The sequence below is a fragment of the Ochotona princeps genome, chromosome 4 (assembly GCF_030435755.1).
Source record: "Ochotona princeps isolate mOchPri1 chromosome 4, mOchPri1.hap1, whole genome shotgun sequence".
Taxonomy (NCBI): Eukaryota; Metazoa; Chordata; class Mammalia; order Lagomorpha; family Ochotonidae; genus Ochotona; species Ochotona princeps.
Window position 1 is genome coordinate 5,328,543 of NC_080835.1, and position 16,439 is coordinate 5,344,981.

General features: G+C 59.2%; 2 protein-coding genes across 2 annotated transcripts; one reads left to right on the plus strand and one right to left on the minus strand.

Annotated features, from left to right (window-relative positions):
- The first annotated feature begins 1,998 nt into the window (after positions 1-1,998).
- Positions 1,999-13,571, plus strand: NAALADL1 (N-acetylated alpha-linked acidic dipeptidase like 1). Its single transcript, XM_004596856.2, has 18 exons — positions 1,999-2,180; positions 2,299-2,471; positions 2,567-2,688; positions 3,038-3,160; positions 5,298-5,581; positions 5,666-5,764; positions 7,191-7,276; positions 7,381-7,500; positions 10,235-10,320; positions 10,437-10,500; positions 10,584-10,651; positions 10,771-10,862; positions 10,950-11,040; positions 12,343-12,424; positions 12,508-12,681; positions 12,765-12,852; positions 12,930-13,022; positions 13,315-13,571. Exons 1-18 carry the CDS (start codon positions 1,999-2,001, stop codon positions 13,493-13,495), a joined length of 2,208 nt encoding a protein of 735 aa, XP_004596913.2. The 3' UTR covers positions 13,496-13,571.
- Positions 13,572-13,889: 318 nt separating this feature from the next.
- On the minus strand, positions 13,890-15,585 carry SAC3D1 (SAC3 domain containing 1). Its single transcript, XM_004596857.4, has 2 exons — positions 14,946-15,585; positions 13,890-14,478 (listed from the first exon to the last, which is right to left on the minus strand). The coding sequence occupies exons 1-2, from the start codon at positions 15,517-15,519 to the stop codon at positions 13,985-13,987; spliced, it is 1,068 nt and encodes a 355-aa protein (XP_004596914.2). The 5' UTR covers positions 15,520-15,585; the 3' UTR covers positions 13,890-13,984.
- Positions 15,586-16,439: the final 854 nt, after the last annotated feature.

The following is a 16,439-nucleotide window of genomic DNA, read 5'->3' on the forward strand; positions in this document are numbered from 1 at the left end:
GGCCTCCTGTGAGGTGGTGGCTGCTGAGAAGTCAGCAGGGGCTGGAGGAGGCACTGGAGCAGGTACAGGAAGCTGGCTGCCACAGAGGGCCTGAAGCTGCTGGGGTTGGAGCCACCACACAAGAAAGGCCTGGAAGGATCCAGAACATTCCTTGCCAGCCACCTGACTAAGACAAGGAAAGGAACCCTGACTGAATTCTCACAGGGCGCCACAGCAGCGTTGTTGATGGTCCCAGGGGGTTTGCTGAGTGCCACACATGGGTGTTCACATGCTCAGGCTCGTGGTGGAGTCACCGGCTCAGGAAATGCCCTCTGGCCCAGTGTCCTTGCCTGTGCAAAGGTCCGCTGGGTGGGCCGCCGTTGCAGTGTCATCGTCTGCCCTGTCTGTTTCCATGGATCAGTTGACTCCGCCACCCTGCTATCTGACGGTGACAGCTCCCAGGAGAGCTCATAAAGCAGGTATGCGTGCCGCACACTGATGGCTTCTGATAAGAAGAGCCAAAGTCACATCTGGGCACCGCCTGTGGCGTGTGGGCTCATTTCCCTGAAGTCACTGATGACCCCTACAGCCCCATGGCTAGTCACCCCATGTGGACCCTCCTGGCTGGCACAGAAGAGTGTGAGCATAAAGGGGGCTGCTCAGAGGAGGCTGTGCAATCTCTCACAGGCATGTGCACACACACAATTCTCCCTGGCCCCACCCCTCAGCTCTCCAGGCACCTTCAGACCAGTCCAGGGGCTGGATGGGCTGCAGAAAGCACCAGCAGCCATGCTGGACCCTACAGAGCTCCCCAGCCCTGCCCGGCTCCCAGGACTTGCACCATGTACTCCATGTCTCTCTCCCGCCCCAGTTGTGGTGCAGCCTGCACTGCCCTCACAAGGGGCCCATTTGGGCTTCTCAGAGGATCCCACAGAAGTTCCCTTTCAGGCAGAATTCTCTGTTCTCTCCAGAGGCACGCCTGCCACATGGTGTGTCCATCTGTCTCCCTAGGGAATTTGCCTTCCCCAGGGTCTAGTGGAAATCTAGTGTTGAGTTGAATGAATGAGCAACACTTGCATGTACAAAGGGAAGCAGTGAGTGGGTATGTGGCTGGTCCAATGGATGGGTGGATGGGTGGATAGGAAGGTGAATGGGTGGGTGGATAGATGAAAAGGTGAGTGAGTGAGTGGGTGGGTGGATGGACAGATGGATGAGTGGACGGACAGATGGATGAGTGGATGGATGGACAGATGGATGGGTGGATGGACGGATGGATGGGGAAGTGATGGATGGCGAGGTGAGAGGATGAATCGGGGAGATGAGTGAATGGATGTGGAGCTGAGTGGATGGGTGGGCAATGGATTCTGGATAGGACCAGAAGTTGAACAAAGAGATCACCTTGTTAAGTAATGCTGAGCTTCTCCTGGGATATGTTCTAGAACAGCCTTTCCTCCCCCAGAGACCCACCTCCTCCCATCCACCAGGACCCCTTGAGGAGAGGAATGGAGAAGGCCTTTGGGTACCCCTTCCTGCATTATCTCTAGGGTCTGTATTGTAGGGATCGGAGGGCAGAGGCTTGGCTAAAATGTGCTGTGGGAGAGTTTTCTCCAGCCACACTCCTTTACAAGAGGACAGCACCCCCACTTCTGTGGCTCCAAGAGGTTGCATGCATTGCCTGAGGTCACACAGCAAGCGCAGGACTCAGCTCAACACGCAGGACTGGCTGTGCTGGAAGTCAGGTGGCATTCACAGAGCCAACGGGCAGTCCTAGCTCAACCTCTGCTTTACTGAGTGAGACCCCCTCCCCTCTCCTGGATGCCCGTGCAGGTCACTTCTGGGTGGATGGTGCAGAACTTGGTGGCTGCCAACAGCTCATGGCTCCCCCCACGACGTCCCTCTCTCTACTACCTGGGGGACAAAGGACAGTACCACCCAAGGGCTAATGGTTAACTAAGTCTGACTCCCCAGTTATAAGGAGGTCCTGCGGAGGGCCACCTCCAAGGGCCGAGGTTGCACAAGATGCATTGGGCCAAGTGGCTGGGGTTGGTGGTGGGCGCTGTGGCCTTTCTGGGGCTTGGGATCATCTTGGGCCACTTTGCCATCCCAGCCCCCAGCACTGAGGATTCCCAAGATCTGGACCTGCAGATGCTGCAGCGTGTCATTGGGCAGATGGAAGCCAGCAGGATCCGGGAGAACCTGCGGTGAGTGGCGGGGCTGCCTGCACCATGACCCCCCAACACCCCGACCCGCACACACACCTGCTGACCCCAAAGACCTCCGTAATGCGGGCCCTGCCCTTCCCCCCTCCCCACGCTGCAGGGAATTGTCCCAGGAGCCACACATGGCCACTGGCCACGGGGATGAGACCCTGGTGCAACTGCTGCTGCAGCGCTGGCGGGACCCGGAGTCGGGCCTGGACTTGGCCGAGACCAATGACCACGAGGTGCTGCTGTCCTTCCCCAGGTCGGAGCAGCCTAATGCCATCCACATAGGTGAGGAGGCCCCAGCCCGGCTTGGGGGTGCAGGGAAGCTGGGAGGGGGGCAGCTGCTTGTTCCAGCCCTGAATCTGTCCCCTCTTACCCCCCAGTGAGCCCCACGCAGGGCCTTGTGCACACCTTTCAGCCGAAGGAGGAGGACTTGACTGGGGAGCAGTCAGGGCCTGACGTGGTGCAGCCCTATGCCGCCTATGCTCCTGCTGGGAGCCCCCAGGTAAGCCGCACCCCTCCCCACCTCTTGTGCTCCTCTCCACCCTAACCCTGCTGCCACGGGGGTTCAGCCCTGACCCCACAAGGTTGGTTTCCCTCCATACAGCAGTCCGTACCACCTGGCCTCTAACATGCAGTCATTCAACAAACATTAGAGGACACCTGCTCTAGCCCTGGCCTGTTCGAAGGCACCTGGGCCCAGAGGACAACAGCAGGTCATTGTCCCTGGGGCGGCCCACATGGGACATGGTGGAAATGCAAATCCAAGACCTCCTGTCAGGCCCCCTTCCCACCCGCCTGGTGCTGTGCCAGCTCTAAGAGGCCCCTCTCCCCCCAACCCCCGGCGGGTCTAGGGCCTCCTCGTCTTTGCCAACCAGGGAACCGAGCAGGACTTTGAGACATTACAGGCTGCGGGCATCCGACTCGAAGGCACCATTGCCCTGACTCGGTACGGAGGCGTAGGCCGTGGGGCCAAGGTGAGCTACAGCCCCCAGTGCAGTGGCAGGGCAGGGAAGAGGTGGGAACGGCCGAGGAATGGAGCCAAGTGCTGTGCTGGGCCTGGACTTGGAGCCAGACAGGGAGCTTCCTTCCTGCTGTGTGACCTTGGGCACCAATTCCACCTCTCTGGGCTTTAAGAAACCAAGAGATGGGAGCTTTGCTGGCCGGGGAGGCTCCGTCCTTATTGCCCCTTGCCTGGGTGTTAGGCTGCGTGCTGCGGTTTAGGGAACTTCCTTATCTATGTATTTTTCATTAGAGGAGAGTATAAAAGGAGCTGGAGAAGGGAGTTAGCTTTCAGGGGATACAAAGTCTTGGGCCCCACATGCAGCATGGATGTCCCTGATGCCACTCACCTGTCACTAAGGTTGCATGGGAGTGATCGGCCTTTGGCCAGCTCTCAGATGCTGCCTGAGATGGGGATTGCTGGCGCCGCCTTCTTGCCACTGGACAGTCTGGGAGGCAGCAGTGACAGTTCAAGCCACGGGAGACCTGCCACTCACCCGGAAGACCTGGCTGGAGTTCTGGGCTCTGAGCTTCTGCCCGGTCAAGTCCTGGCCTTTGGGGGAAAGCCAGAATATGGATCGCTTTCCCTCTCTTTCTTTCTCTCTCTTTAGGCCTAGCAAACAAAAATCACTTCTGAAAAAGTTATCAAGTTTGCTAAGTTTTATGTTTTGCATATTTTACAATTTTTCCAAATGTGCCCATGTTAAGACCTGGGGGAAAAGAAAAATAAGGGGAAGAAGCATCATAGAAATGCATGATTAGATTTATTTTTCCATGAGTGTCTAAGTTATGGAATGTCAGGTTCCAAAAGCAAAAGCTATGGGGTGGCATTCTCTGCCGCTGGCCTCCTGGAGACACCCCATCATGTCCCCAAGTCCAGGGTGGGGTGGGGAGAATGTCCCAGGGTTTGCTTCTGGGAGGAAGAGCTTGCACAAACACTTGCACTGAGCCACTCGGGGCCCTGTCTCTGGCCTGAGCTGTTTTCTTACTGGTTTATCCTGCAGGTGGTTTGCTCACTAGGATACAAACTGCAACTTTATTGTCATATTTTTGCAGTGGTAAAATAAATGCCACATCAAATGGGTCATTCAGCCAGGCGTTCTGTGCTGACCGTGCAGCCTCAGCGTTAACCACAACTGCTACCTTTTCATTGCTCTGAAACAAACTCTGCAGCCACCAGTACCTTCTCCCTGCTCTCCCCAGCTGCTGGGGAACCCCTGCTCTATCTTCCGAGTCCTCCAACTTGCCTGCTCTGGGAACTCATGTCAGAGGAGTGATAACATGTCTGTCATAGTGGCCCCTGACTTCTTCCGCGTAGCATAATGTCTCCAGTGTTCTGTCAGCACACGATTCTTTTTTAGGACGGAGTAGCATTCCCTCATGTGTTCTCTACAATGGGCTGTCTATCCGTTCATCCGTTCACGAACACCCGGGCTGTCTCCACTCTCAGCTGTGGCAGACACTGTCTCTGTCAGTGTGAGGACACAAACCTACCCCTGTGCTTCGATGCAGCTATGGTATTCCACCATCGCATGCCCCATTCATTTACCCAGGCCCTCTCATGGGCATGGGTTTGACACCTTCCAACAGCTTTTTAATGTTCACTGATTCATCTTTACTTGAAAGGCAGAAGGGGCAGGAGAGAGAGAGATCTTCACATGCTGGTTCACTCCCCAGTTGCCCGCAGCTGTCAGGGATGGGCCACGCCAAAGCCTGGGGTAGGAACTCCATCCGGGTCTCCCACAGGGGTGGCAGGACTCAGATGCTTGAACCTTCGTTTGTCACTGCTTCCCAGGATGCTTTAGCAGAAAAGTGGGTTAGCAGTGGAGTAGCTGGGTCTTGAATCCAGACGCTCCGATATGGGCTGTGGGCATTCCAAGCTGTAGCCTAACCTACAACACCTGCCCAGGTACCACGAACACCTGCTCAGTGCCTGGCAATCTTGGTGTCCCAAGCAGGGATGTCATAATGTGTGCAAACAGTATCTTGCCTGTGGGAAGATGGACAGGTCCTGGCTCCTGGCTCCCACCGTGGAGGAGGAAGGAGGAAGGAGGAGAAGTGGGGTGTGCCCACCCCTTCTGTCCTCCCCACAGCCCCCTCTCGCTCCTGCAGGCCATCAACGCCGCCAAGCATGGGGTGACAGGCCTGCTGGTGTACACGGATCCAGCTGACATCAACGATGGGCATAGCTTCCCCAACGAGACCTTCCCCTACTCCTGGGGCCTGCCCCCCTCGGGGGTGGAGCGAGGCTCTTATTTTGAGTATTTTGGGGACCCTGCGACCCCTTACCTTCCGGCCAAACCCTCTTCCTTCCGCCTGAACCTTGCCGATATCACTGGGTTCCCCCCGATTCCTTCACAACCCATTGGTTTCCAGGATGCCAGAAATTTGCTCTGGTGAGTCTGGGCCGGGGAGAAGAGGGGGCACTCCTGCACACCCCTATACCCACACTTCCTCTGAGGGGCCTCTCCCTCCCTCAGCAATCTCAGCGGATCTGAAGCTCCTGACTCCTGGCAAGGGGCTCTAGGCTGCAGCTACAAGTTTGGGCCTGGCTTTGAGTCTGGCTTCCCAGCAGACAGGTGCGTTGGGGCCCTCCCCTCCTTCCCTCCCCTCCTTCCCTTCCCGCCCCCACCCTCCCTGCACTTCCTCGCCTCTGCCCTTGTTCTTGCTCTTTTTTCTCTAGAGTCTCAGGAGCTTTTAGTCTAAAATTAACTGACAATAGATAACAAGAAAAAGAACAGGCAACTTTATTTTTTCCCTTTTAATCAAAGAGGCAGAGTTGCTGGGGGAGGGGGCACTTGCCCTAGCCAAGATGTTTTCATAGGCCATCTGAAGTTGGAGTCACAGTGTAATGCTTCTATATAGAGCTTAAAGGGACGGGGCCTTGGGCTTCTGGGAATAGGGCAGGGGTGTGGACCACAGGGGGTGGGGCTGCCCTCCCCACCTTCACCTGGTCAGCAGCCCTCCCAGCCCCATCCCTTCTCACTGCGGAGACTCAGGGGGTGTGGAAATGCTAGGGTCAAGGGCCAAGTCCCCGTGGCCATGACCTGGCTGATGCAGATGGAGCAGAACCCCACCCCGCAGCTGCACCTGTGTCTTCAGATGACTACAAACCAGAAAGAGCTGGGATATGAGAGCTCCCTGTCCCAGCCTCCTCCGGCCCAGGTTCCTACCTCCAGGCCTGGCCTTTTCCTTTTTTCTCTCTCTAACGATTAATTTTATTTCTTATTGGAAAGCCAGATATACAGAGAGAAGGAGAGACAGAGAGGAAGATCTTCTGTCTGTTGATTCATTCCCCAAGTGGCCACAACGGCAGGAGCTTAACCAATCCAAAACCAGGAACCAGAAGCTGCTTCTGGGTCTTCCACGAGGGTGTAGGACCCAAGGCCTTGAGTCAACCTCAACTGCTTTCCCAGGTCACAAGCAAGGAGCTGGATGGGAAGCAGGGCTGCCAGGATTTGAACTGGTGCCTATATGGGATCCCGGGCCTGCAAGGCAATGACTTTAGCTGCTAGGCTACTGCACTAGGCCCTCTTCTTTCAAACTTTCTTGCTTTGTGTTTGGGGACATCAGTGCCACAGCTATATGCCCCTCCCCTTCAGTCCTGACTTCCTCTTCCCCCCAGCCCTTCCCGCCCTTCAGCATGCCACGGCCTCCAGGACAGGGCCTCAGCTCCACGTGGCGATGCCCCCTCAACCTGCTCATGCTGATCTCTGGTACCACCAGATACCTCTTCTTCCCAGCCCTACCTCTCCTATCACTGGGCTTCCTCATGGGCTGACTCGATCAGACCCACAAGGGCTGGGTCCATGTGGGTCTCAGTGATGACCCGGAGCCCCAGTAAGGCACTGGGCACAGGTGCAGCCCCTGTTACGTGCTCTATTGAGTGGACGCATGGGTAGGAGAATCCAAATTGGAAGGCCTGGGCTTGCGCCCTGCTTCCCCCCAGGTTGCAGTGGGTTGTGTGCCAGAGGCCAAGGCTTGTCACTCACTCACCCTCCACAGCCAGGTGAACATGAGCATTTATAACTATCTGGAGCTGAGAAACTCGTCTAACGTCCTGGGGGTCATTCGTGGGGCTGTAGAGCCAGGTGAGTCCTCCTCCCCGTGCTGGCCATGCCCCTGGGACCGCCATGCCCACTCTGGCCCACCCTCCCTCTTTTCAGCTTCTCTGACCTGTCTTTCCTCCCATCAGACCGCTACATCTTGTATGGGAACCACCGGGACAGCTGGGTCCACGGGGCTGTGGACCCTAGCAGCGGCACTGCTGTGCTCCTCGAGGTCACCCGTGTGCTGGGAACCCTGGTGAAGAAAGGTGAAGTGGCCCCGGCCCTGATCCAAGCCTGGCCCTCCAGCGCTCTTCTTCCTGAGCTCATGCCTTCCCATCCCTGGCTGTGCCCCCGAAGCCTGAGGGTCATGTTACCAGCAGGTGCATGAGTCACCAGGCCCAGCCTTGCATGGCCCAAGAACACCAGGGAGTGGGCTATGGTGGCCTCCTGCCACCACAGTTCCTCAGCCTCCTGTGTGTCTGAATGTAGCTGGCTGGTTGGTGTTGCCATGAGCATCAGCCCTGCAAGGGGGCAGGGATGGACAGACGAGCCTAAACCCGGAAAGTGTGTCTTTTTAAAAAATTTATCTATTTTTTTTGGAAAGGTGGATATACAGAGAGAAGGAGAGACAGAGAGGAAGATCCTTCGTCCGATGGTTCACTCCCCAACTGACCGCAACAACTGGAGCTGAGCCAATCCGAAGCCAGGAACCAGGAGCTCCTCTGGGTCTCCCACGCGGGTGCAGGGTCCCAAAGCTCTGGGTGCAGGGTCCCAAGGCTCTGGGCCATCCTTGACTGCTTTCCCAGGCCACAAGCAGGGAGCTGGATGGGAAGCAGGGCTGCCAGGATTAGAACCGGCACCCATATGGGATCCTGGCACGTGCAAGGCGAGGACTTTAACCACTACGCTAGCAGGCCAGGCCTGAAAGTGTGTGTGTGTGTCCGTGGTGCACCAGGCTGGTTTGGGGACGGCTGATCTGGAGGTGGCACCTCGGCCCTTCAGCACCTTGGAGAGCGGAGGCAGAGGCTGGGGGTGGATGCGGAGCAGCCGGGGAGCTGGGAGTTTGGGTGAAAGATTTGAACCCAGAGAACGTCAGAATGGAAATCGTGAAGAGAACAAGCCAGGAAAGGAGGGGGCCTTGCTGTCATCGGGGCAGGTGGCACTGTGGGGCCGGGACCAGGGTGGGGAGCAGCAGGGACGAGACTGCGTGGGCCTGGGATCTGAGGCGTGGAAAGGAGAGGATGGTGGAAGGTTCTGGTTGGAGTAACTGCCTCTGGCAGCTCCACCGACAGAGAATAATCCAGAGGCGACAGCAGGTGGAGGGAGACGCAGCTGCTTCGGTTCTGTGTGGATTGATTTCCTTCTTTAGTCTTCAGTATTTTTTTAAATCATCTTCCATCTGCTGACTCACTGGCTGATGCCTCAAGCAGCCAGGGCTGGAGCAGGCTGAAGCCAGGAGCCTGGAGCTCCATCCGGGTCTCCCATGTAGGTGGCAGGGACCATCGTGTTGTGGAACCATCCATCATGTTGTGGAACCGTCGCTGTCATCCATTCCCAGGACTTCCCCCTCTCCCATAGAGCAGCTTGAAGATAGAGCTGTGTGCCCTGAACTGATATCAGTGACTTCAGTCACCCACAAAATCCAGTTCTGAACAAACTCCACCCCCATCCACGCTGCTGACACCAGTCTATGCATTTGTGCCTGCTCACATGTGGACCCTGAGGTCCCCGAAAGACCCTTGGGGTGAGAAGAGGACACAGGGACAGCTGGGGGGGGGGCAGTCTGCGGGTCAGCAGAGATGAACTGAACCAGGAGGTTGGCCACTTGGGTGCCCGGGCCTGTGGAGGAGGTCAGGTCAGGAGAGCAGGGAGCAGCTGAGGAGAGAGGCTGGCCTTCTGGCTTGGGTAGTGCAAGGATTTCTGTCTTGCTGGTTTAGTATTTGCTTCTGTTTTTCTTTTTAATTTGTGTTCATTTATTTGAGAAGAGAGGACTCCTCTCCACTGGTTACCACTCCTAATGCCTAGAGCAGACAGGCTGGGCCAGGCTGAAGCCAGGAGCCAGGAGCTTCTTCCATGCCTCCCATGTGGGTGCAGGTTGTCCTAGGACTTGGGCCGAATTCTGCTGTTTTCCCAGGCCGTAAGCAGAGGGCTGGATCAGAAGTGGAGTAGCCTGGACTCAAACTATCACCTGTTTAGGATGACGCTGCCACAAATGGAGGCTTGCCCTACCGTGCCATGGCAACAGACCCCCTCTTCTCCCTCCCCCTCCCCCATATGACCTTTATAGCAGAAAGCTTTTTTGGTGCAAGATCCAATTCAGGATCACACGATGAGGGTCTTACTGGTCTCAGCACTGTTGTTTTGTTCAGTGTTTTCCAACTGAAAAAGCTGATTTGATTCAGGTCAGGCATTTCGAGGCAGGGAGAGGGTAGGAAAAAGTGTGGGGATTTGTCATTGCAAATGTGTTATAATTTCATATGCCCCCTTTAACACAGAGCATGATGGAAGGCTGGCTGTTACACACAGGTGGGGGTGGAACTGGGAGCCCCTGGTGGCCAGCCTGCCCAGCCTGCCACCTGCCAGAGGTGCTGGGAGGGGGTGGAAGGGGCAAGTGAGGCCCAAGGCCTCTGGGAGCAGGGGTGTGTGTGGCACAGAGCTGCAGGTGGAAGCCAGCTGGTTTTAAGCGTAGGCCGCTGTCAGGGGCACAAGGGTGGTCAGTCCAGGGAAACCCCAGGATGCTGGCACCAGAAACCTGGTTTTGAACTTGGCCCTGCTGCTGCCAGCTGTCTCCTCCTCCATGACCTGGCAGTTGTGAGGATGGGCTGGTCCAAGGGGGCTAAGGGGCTCAGGGGGAGGGTCCTGAAGTCTCCCCAGAGCACCCCCAGAGGAACAGGGAGGCAGGGCATCCTGGGGGAACAGAGTCTGGTGTTGGTTAGCGTTGTGGATTGAGTGGGAGTAGGACAGACAGGTGTAGCCCACCCTCTTTTGCCCCTTCCCCAGGCACCTGGCGACCCCGCCGATCCATTGTGTTCGGGAGCTGGGGATCGGAGGAGTTTGGGCTCATTGGCTCCACGGAATTCACGGAGGTGAGTGGGCCACCCAGGGGAGAGAGGATGGTGAGAGCGGGCTAGGGGCAGGATGCAGGGCTGCGCCGGCCAGTGTGGCTCTGGCTCCCTCCCCTGCCCCATTCCCCCACTCCCAGGAGTTCTTCAGCAGCCTGCAGGAGCGCACAGTTGCCTACATCAACGTGGACATCTCTGTGTTTGGTGAGGACTGGAGGTGGGAGCGGGGCAGGGTGCAGAGGTGGCCGCCTGGAGGGCTCCCCAACATTACTCTGCTCCTCCCACAGCCAACGCCACCCTGAGGGTGCAAGGCACACCCCCTATCCAGAGTGTGGTCTTTTCTGCAACCAAAGAGGTGGGAGTGTCAGGGGTGGGCGGGAGCCAGGCTGGGGTCAGCCTGGTGGGCTGTGGGTCCACTCGGGAAGGACCCGCCCTGTGGGACCTGCAGCGAGACCAGCTTCCCCTCTGGGCCAGGTCCAAGCCCCAGGCCTCAGGGACCTCAGCGTCTATGACAACTGGGTCCGGCACTTGAACCGCAGCAGCCCAGTGTATGGTGTGGTCCCCAGGTGAGCCCAGGGATGGAACGGGGGACCCAGGGGGGCAGGGCTGCCCAGAGCGGCTTCCAGCCAGACTCACCCCCTTCCTTCCCCCAGGCTGGGCACACTGGGGGCCGGCAGCGACTACGCACCCTTTGTGCATTTCCTGGGAATCTCCTGCATGGACATCGCTTACACCTACGACCCGGTGAGCAGGCGCCCTCCGCCGCCTCTTCCCGCCGCCGCTCCTCTCAACCACTGCCTCAGCCATGCCCCTCCACCTCTCAAAGCCTCTGGTGTTTTAGTCACTGTAAGAGGGAACGGCCTGCAAGCTACCCCATCATGCCCAGTGCCTATTCTGGATGGGGAGACAGCTGCCCATCAGCTGTGGGTGATACTGACTGCAAGAAGTATTCAGCTGGCAGATGATTTTAAGTGTAAATTTACCCTTTAAACATTATATATATGGGATTTTGGTGCGATAGTGTAGTGGTTAAAGTCCTCGCCTTGCACGTGCCAGGATCCCATATGGGTGCCGGTTCTAATCCTGGCAGCCCTGCTTCCCATCCAGCTCCCTGCTTGTGGCCTGGGAAAGCAGTCAAGGACGGCCCAAAGCTTTGGGACCCTGTACCTGTGTGGGAGACCTGGAAGAGCTCCTGGCTCCTGGCTTCGGATTGGCTCAGCTCTAGTCATTGCGGTCAGTTGGGGAGTGAACCATCGGACAGAGGATCTTCCTCTCTGTCTTTCCTCCTCTGTATATCTGCCTTTCCAATAGAAATAAAATAAATCTTTTAAAAAAACATTTTATATATATATATTTAATTTAAAAGGCAGTTACAGAGAAGGAAGAGACAAAAATATCTTCCCTCTGTTGATTCATCCCCCAAATGACCACAATGTCCGGAGCTAGGCTGGGCCAGGTTGAAGCCAGGAGCCAGGAGCTTCTTCTGGGTCTCCCATGCGGATGCTGGCACCGCAGGGTTAACTTGCTACACCACAGTGCCAGCCCATCAGGTCACAGATTTGAAGTAAAAAAAGAGAAAGTCTGTGTCAGAATTGACTACACAGAAGACAGGGATCGCTGCTAGTCCCAGCGTGAGGGCCCTGAGTCTGCACGCCCTGCTCGCTGTCCGCCATGCCCCCTTACCTCCTGGCCGTGCAGCCCTGCTCGCTGCCCACCGGGCCCCCTCATCTCCTGGCTGTGCAGCCCTGCTCGCTGTCCCACCAGGCCCCCTCATCTCCTGGCTGTGCAGCCCTGCTCGCTGTCCCACCGGGCCCCCTCATCTCCTGGCTGTGCAGCCCTGCTCGCTGCCCACCGGACCCCCTCATCTCCTGGCTGTGCAGCCCTGCTCACTGACCCACCAGGCCCCTTTACCTCCTGGCTGTGCAGCTCTGGCGGTGGGGGGAGCTGGGATCTGTACCCCCACCTCATGGGGGTGGAATGAATACCAGGCCTAGTCCAACCCCTTCTGCTGTCTGGTTTGGTGTGGTACCCCACCTCCTTCCCCAGACCAAGACCTCAGCCAGGATCTACCCCACCTACCACACAGCCTTCGACACCTTTGACTACGTGGAGAAGTTTCTGGACCCTGGTGAGGAGGGGTCACTGGGATGTCCCGAGATGGGAGGCGTGGAGGGCCAGCACCTGAGCTCGAGCCTTGTTGCCTACTCACAGGCTTTGGCAGCCACCGGGCCGTGGCACAGACAGTGGCCGACGTGATCCTCCGGCTCAGCGACAGCCTTTTCCTGCCCCTCAATGTCAGTGACTACAGCGACACCTTGCGCAGCTACCTGCAGGAGGCCCAGAGTGCCCTGGGAGCCCAGCTGGAGCAACACGGCATCGCCCTAGGTACAGACACCCCCAGAACTGGTCACTCAGGGAACTCCGCCTTGCGCCCCGGCACCCCTCAGCTGCTGGCTGTCCCCCCACAGGGCCTCTGAGGACTGCAGTGGAGAAGTTTGAGGCGGCAGCTGCAGCCCTGGACCAGCACATTCAGACCACGCGGCAGGGCAGCCCCAGGTGAGCATGGACACTGGGCTGGGGCCTACCAGGCTGCAACTGGCCGCAGAGTGACCAGCATGCCCTGCCTCCCCCAGCCCCCTGCAGGTGCGCATGCTCAACGACCAGCTCATGCTGCTGGAACGTGCCTTCCTGAACCCGCGAGCTTTCCCAGAGGAGCGCTACTACAGGTGAGCCTGCTCAAGGTCTGGGGTGTGCACCTGTCAGGACCGAGCCACGGCCACTGGCTGGGGGCGTGTGATGTCAATCCTGTTGGTTCTGAGCCCCCAGGAGACAGCTGGGGGAAGTGGGCTGTGGGAGGGGTGGCAAGGTCACAGCTGACAGTGAAACCCAATCTCCCTGGCGACCCCAGCCCATAGAGATGGTAGCTGGGAGAGCTTCCCGGGGGCCACTGTAGGCGAGGGTAGAGGGTCCTCTTGTCTGGACCCAGCTGGCCTCACCCTGACCTGTTTTTCCCATCAGCCATGTGCTCTGGGCACCCCGCTCGGGCTCCACAGCCACATTCCCAGGCCTGGCCAACGCCTTCGCCAGAGCCAATGGCACTGAGCCGGGCTCCGAGGCCTGGGCCGAGGTGCAGCGGCAGCTCAGCATCGTCGTGGTGGCCCTGGAGGGTGCGGCTACCACCCTGAGGCCTGGCCTCTGAGCTCAGCCCTGCCTCTCCTGAGTGCTCCTGACCTGCTAACCCTATGCCCCTCATCCTGCTGCGGGGTGGCCCTGCTCTCCCCGAGCCCATCATGGGACCCTCAGCTTCTGGGACCCCACCAGGGGCAGACAGCTAGGGAGGAGACAAGCTACACAGGACAATCTTGCCCATCCAAGCTCCTGATTGGTAGGGGACTGCCATCAGGAAGCAGGGACTGGGGGTGGTGAGGATGGCAAAATCCACCAAGAGGAGGGGGGCTGGGATGCTTAATGCCAGTCTTGGGTGCTAACGCCACTCTCAGACCAGCAGGGAAACAGCCCGGCCTGCTGCCTGCTGCCATGCACTGGGTGGGTCGCATCTTCTCCTTACCTCCTCCAAATACAACAAGCCTAGCTCCTGGGCACCGCAAAATAAAGTTTCCTTTATTGAGAATCATGAGAACAGAAGTCTGATGTCCGGCCAGGGGATCCAGGAGAGCCCACTCCTTACTCAGCCTGGGCATCTGGTGCTGCCCACCTCCTCCTCTGCCATGACTACCTCCTCTATCGAGCGTCCTTGCAGCTTGCTGGCCACCAACACATGGCAGGTGCCAGCGGGGGGTGGCCCTCGTTCAGCATAACACGCCCTCAGGAACACAACCCTGTCCTCTCCGTCCAAGGGCAGCCCGTGGGCTTGGCACAATTCCCGCGCTTCGTGGGTTCCATCCAGGGCCAGAAGGTGCACCAGGCAGCCCAGAGGCAAGGCCTGCCCCTTAGGGGTACTCAGGGCCCGAGCCAGTCGTGCCAGGGCTTCACGGCGGGCGCGGCCCACATGGCCTTGCACCGCGCAGCTTTGCAGGTAAGGTAGCGTCCGGAGTAAGCGGAACAGGCGAGCGGTGTTGCCCTCGCGGAAGGCGGCATCCACTGCCAAGGCCAGACGGAGACCGGGGCCGGCGCGCACGTCAGCGGGCAGCTGCAGAATCTCCCACAGGGCTTCCACGGAGCCTGCAAAGGGGGGCAAACCAGGATGAGCATGCGTGGGTCAAGCCCACCAACCCCTGCCTCCTCCCCAGGACTGGTCCGCCGCTTTCCGCTAGGAGGAAGTGGGAGGCTCTTGGGAACTGCTTTGCCTGCTCTGGTCCTAGTGGACACACCAGGTTTCCCCCTAGCCCGGCCTGGAAAGGCCATTGTTTCCCTTCCACAGCCAGGGACCTCGGTTCCTGTCCCTACAGCCTCTCTGTCGCTAGGGAAACCCATTTAATCTATGACAACGAAATAGAAAGGATCAGGCTGCCCTACCCACAGGAGGTTTGGCAACACCACCTGGGAACGCAGGTTAAGAAAAGATTAGGTTAAAAAAAAAAGATTAGGAGATGAAGACCAACCGTCCCGCCTGGCCCGCCCTGGGAGGTGGGGGCCGGGCCCTGCGGCTCTGAACAAGGGCTTCTCTGCCACAGGGACCCCCGACTCACCTAGGTTGTAGAGCAGAAAGAGGCCCTGGAAGGTGGCCTGGCGGGCGGGCGGCACCGCGCCCCGCGCGTAGCAGCGCCGCAGCGAGCCGAAGGCCTCCTGCACCTGCAGCTGCAGCAGCACCGGGTCCAGCGGCCCGCAAGCCGCGTCCGGCCCGAGCCGCGCCACCACGGCCAGCAGCGTGGCCAGCGCGGCCTCCAGCACCACCGCCTCCTCGGCGTCGCCCGCGCCCTGCTGCGCCAGGTCCAGGCGCACGGCGCGCAGGCGGTCAGCCACGAAGCCGGCCACCTCAGCGGGCGACGCCTCCTCGCTCTCGGCCACCTCGCCGGCCAGGTAGCGCACGGTGGCCAGCAGCACGGAGGGCGGCCGCAGCTGGCTCGGCGAGGGCGGGGGCTTGCCGGCGGCCGGCCGGCTGTACTCCTTCACCGTGCGCTGCGGGTCGGCGCGGGGTCGGTCCCCGCCTCCGCCCGGGGCCACCTCCAGGCGGTGCAGACGGCGCTCCTCCTCGCGCCGGGCGCGCTCGGCGGCCGGGCACATGTCCGGGCACGTGCCCACCGGCAGCTGGCAGGCGGGCATGGGCGCGCTGCGGGGGCCCCGGGGGCGCTCAGCGACCTGGGCACCGCGGCGGCCGTTCGGCCCGGTTCTCTGAGGGCCGCCCTTTGGTGTAGGGCTTCAGAGCGCCACCGCCCGGCAGGCCCTGCCCACCGCGGCCTCACGCGGTCCCGTCCAATCGGTTTCTCTAGAAGCGCGGCGACAAGAGCCGAAAACGCCCCTAATCGTTCCGCGGGCTCAGGCACTTACAACGTCCCGGCATAGGGCGTCGGCTCCGCCTCGGGGCCGCCCTCCCAGGGTGCTCCGCTCTGGGCCCGCCCGGGGGAGGGGGCGGGCAGCAAGGCCACGCCCCGAGCGCTGCCAGCGCGGGGCCACGCCCCAAACAAGCAGTTGCGGGGACACGCCCCCGGCACAGACCACGCCCCGAGCGCTGCCAGCGCGGAGACACGCTCCCGGCACAGACCACGCCCCAAACACCGCAGATGCGGGGTCACGCCCCGAGCGCTGCCCCCGCGGGGTCACGCCCCCGGCACAGGCCCACACCACCTCTCAGGGACACACCCCGTTACAGACCACGCCTCTTGGTGTTAGGACACGCCCTCCCTAGTGCAGGACCACACCCCCACCCACTGCCTGCGCAGGAACACGCCCCTAGTGATGGACACTGGCAGTCGTTAAAGAACGGTGCTCAATGGAGTCCTCTCCAGCATCCCCCATAAAATGGCTGTTAGTCGGCCATGCCCCATCATTGCCATGGAGATTATCTCCTCCTCAAAAGCTGAGGGGCCAGCAAGTTTTCCTTCAAAGAGCTACAGGGGAGTAGATGATTTAGACTTCCCCTCTGGCAGGTGTTGTGCGAGTTTTACTAATAAACAGATTTCATCAAGTTTACACCAGCCACAGATGTCTCTTTTTTCACCTCAAACCATTCAAAGATGAAAATC

Excerpts from the sequence above, each read along its gene's own strand:
- NAALADL1 (XM_004596856.2), top strand. The coding sequence starts at position 1,999 with ATGCATTGGGCCAAGTGGCTGGGGTTGGTGGTGGGCGCTGTGGCCTTT. Across the intron at positions 2,181-2,298 it reads AGGATCCGGGAGAACCTGCG|GGAATTGTCCCAGGAGCCAC; the intron begins GTGAGTGGCGGG and ends CCCACGCTGCAG. Across the intron at positions 13,023-13,314 it reads CCAGAGGAGCGCTACTACAG|CCATGTGCTCTGGGCACCCC; the intron begins GTGAGCCTGCTC and ends TTTTCCCATCAG.
- SAC3D1 (XM_004596857.4), bottom strand. The coding sequence starts at position 15,519 with ATGCCCGCCTGCCAGCTGCCGGTGGGCACGTGCCCGGACATGTGCCCG. Across the intron at positions 14,479-14,945 it reads CTTTCTGCTCTACAACCTAG|GCTCCGTGGAAGCCCTGTGG; the intron begins GTGAGTCGGGGG and ends CCCCCTTTGCAG.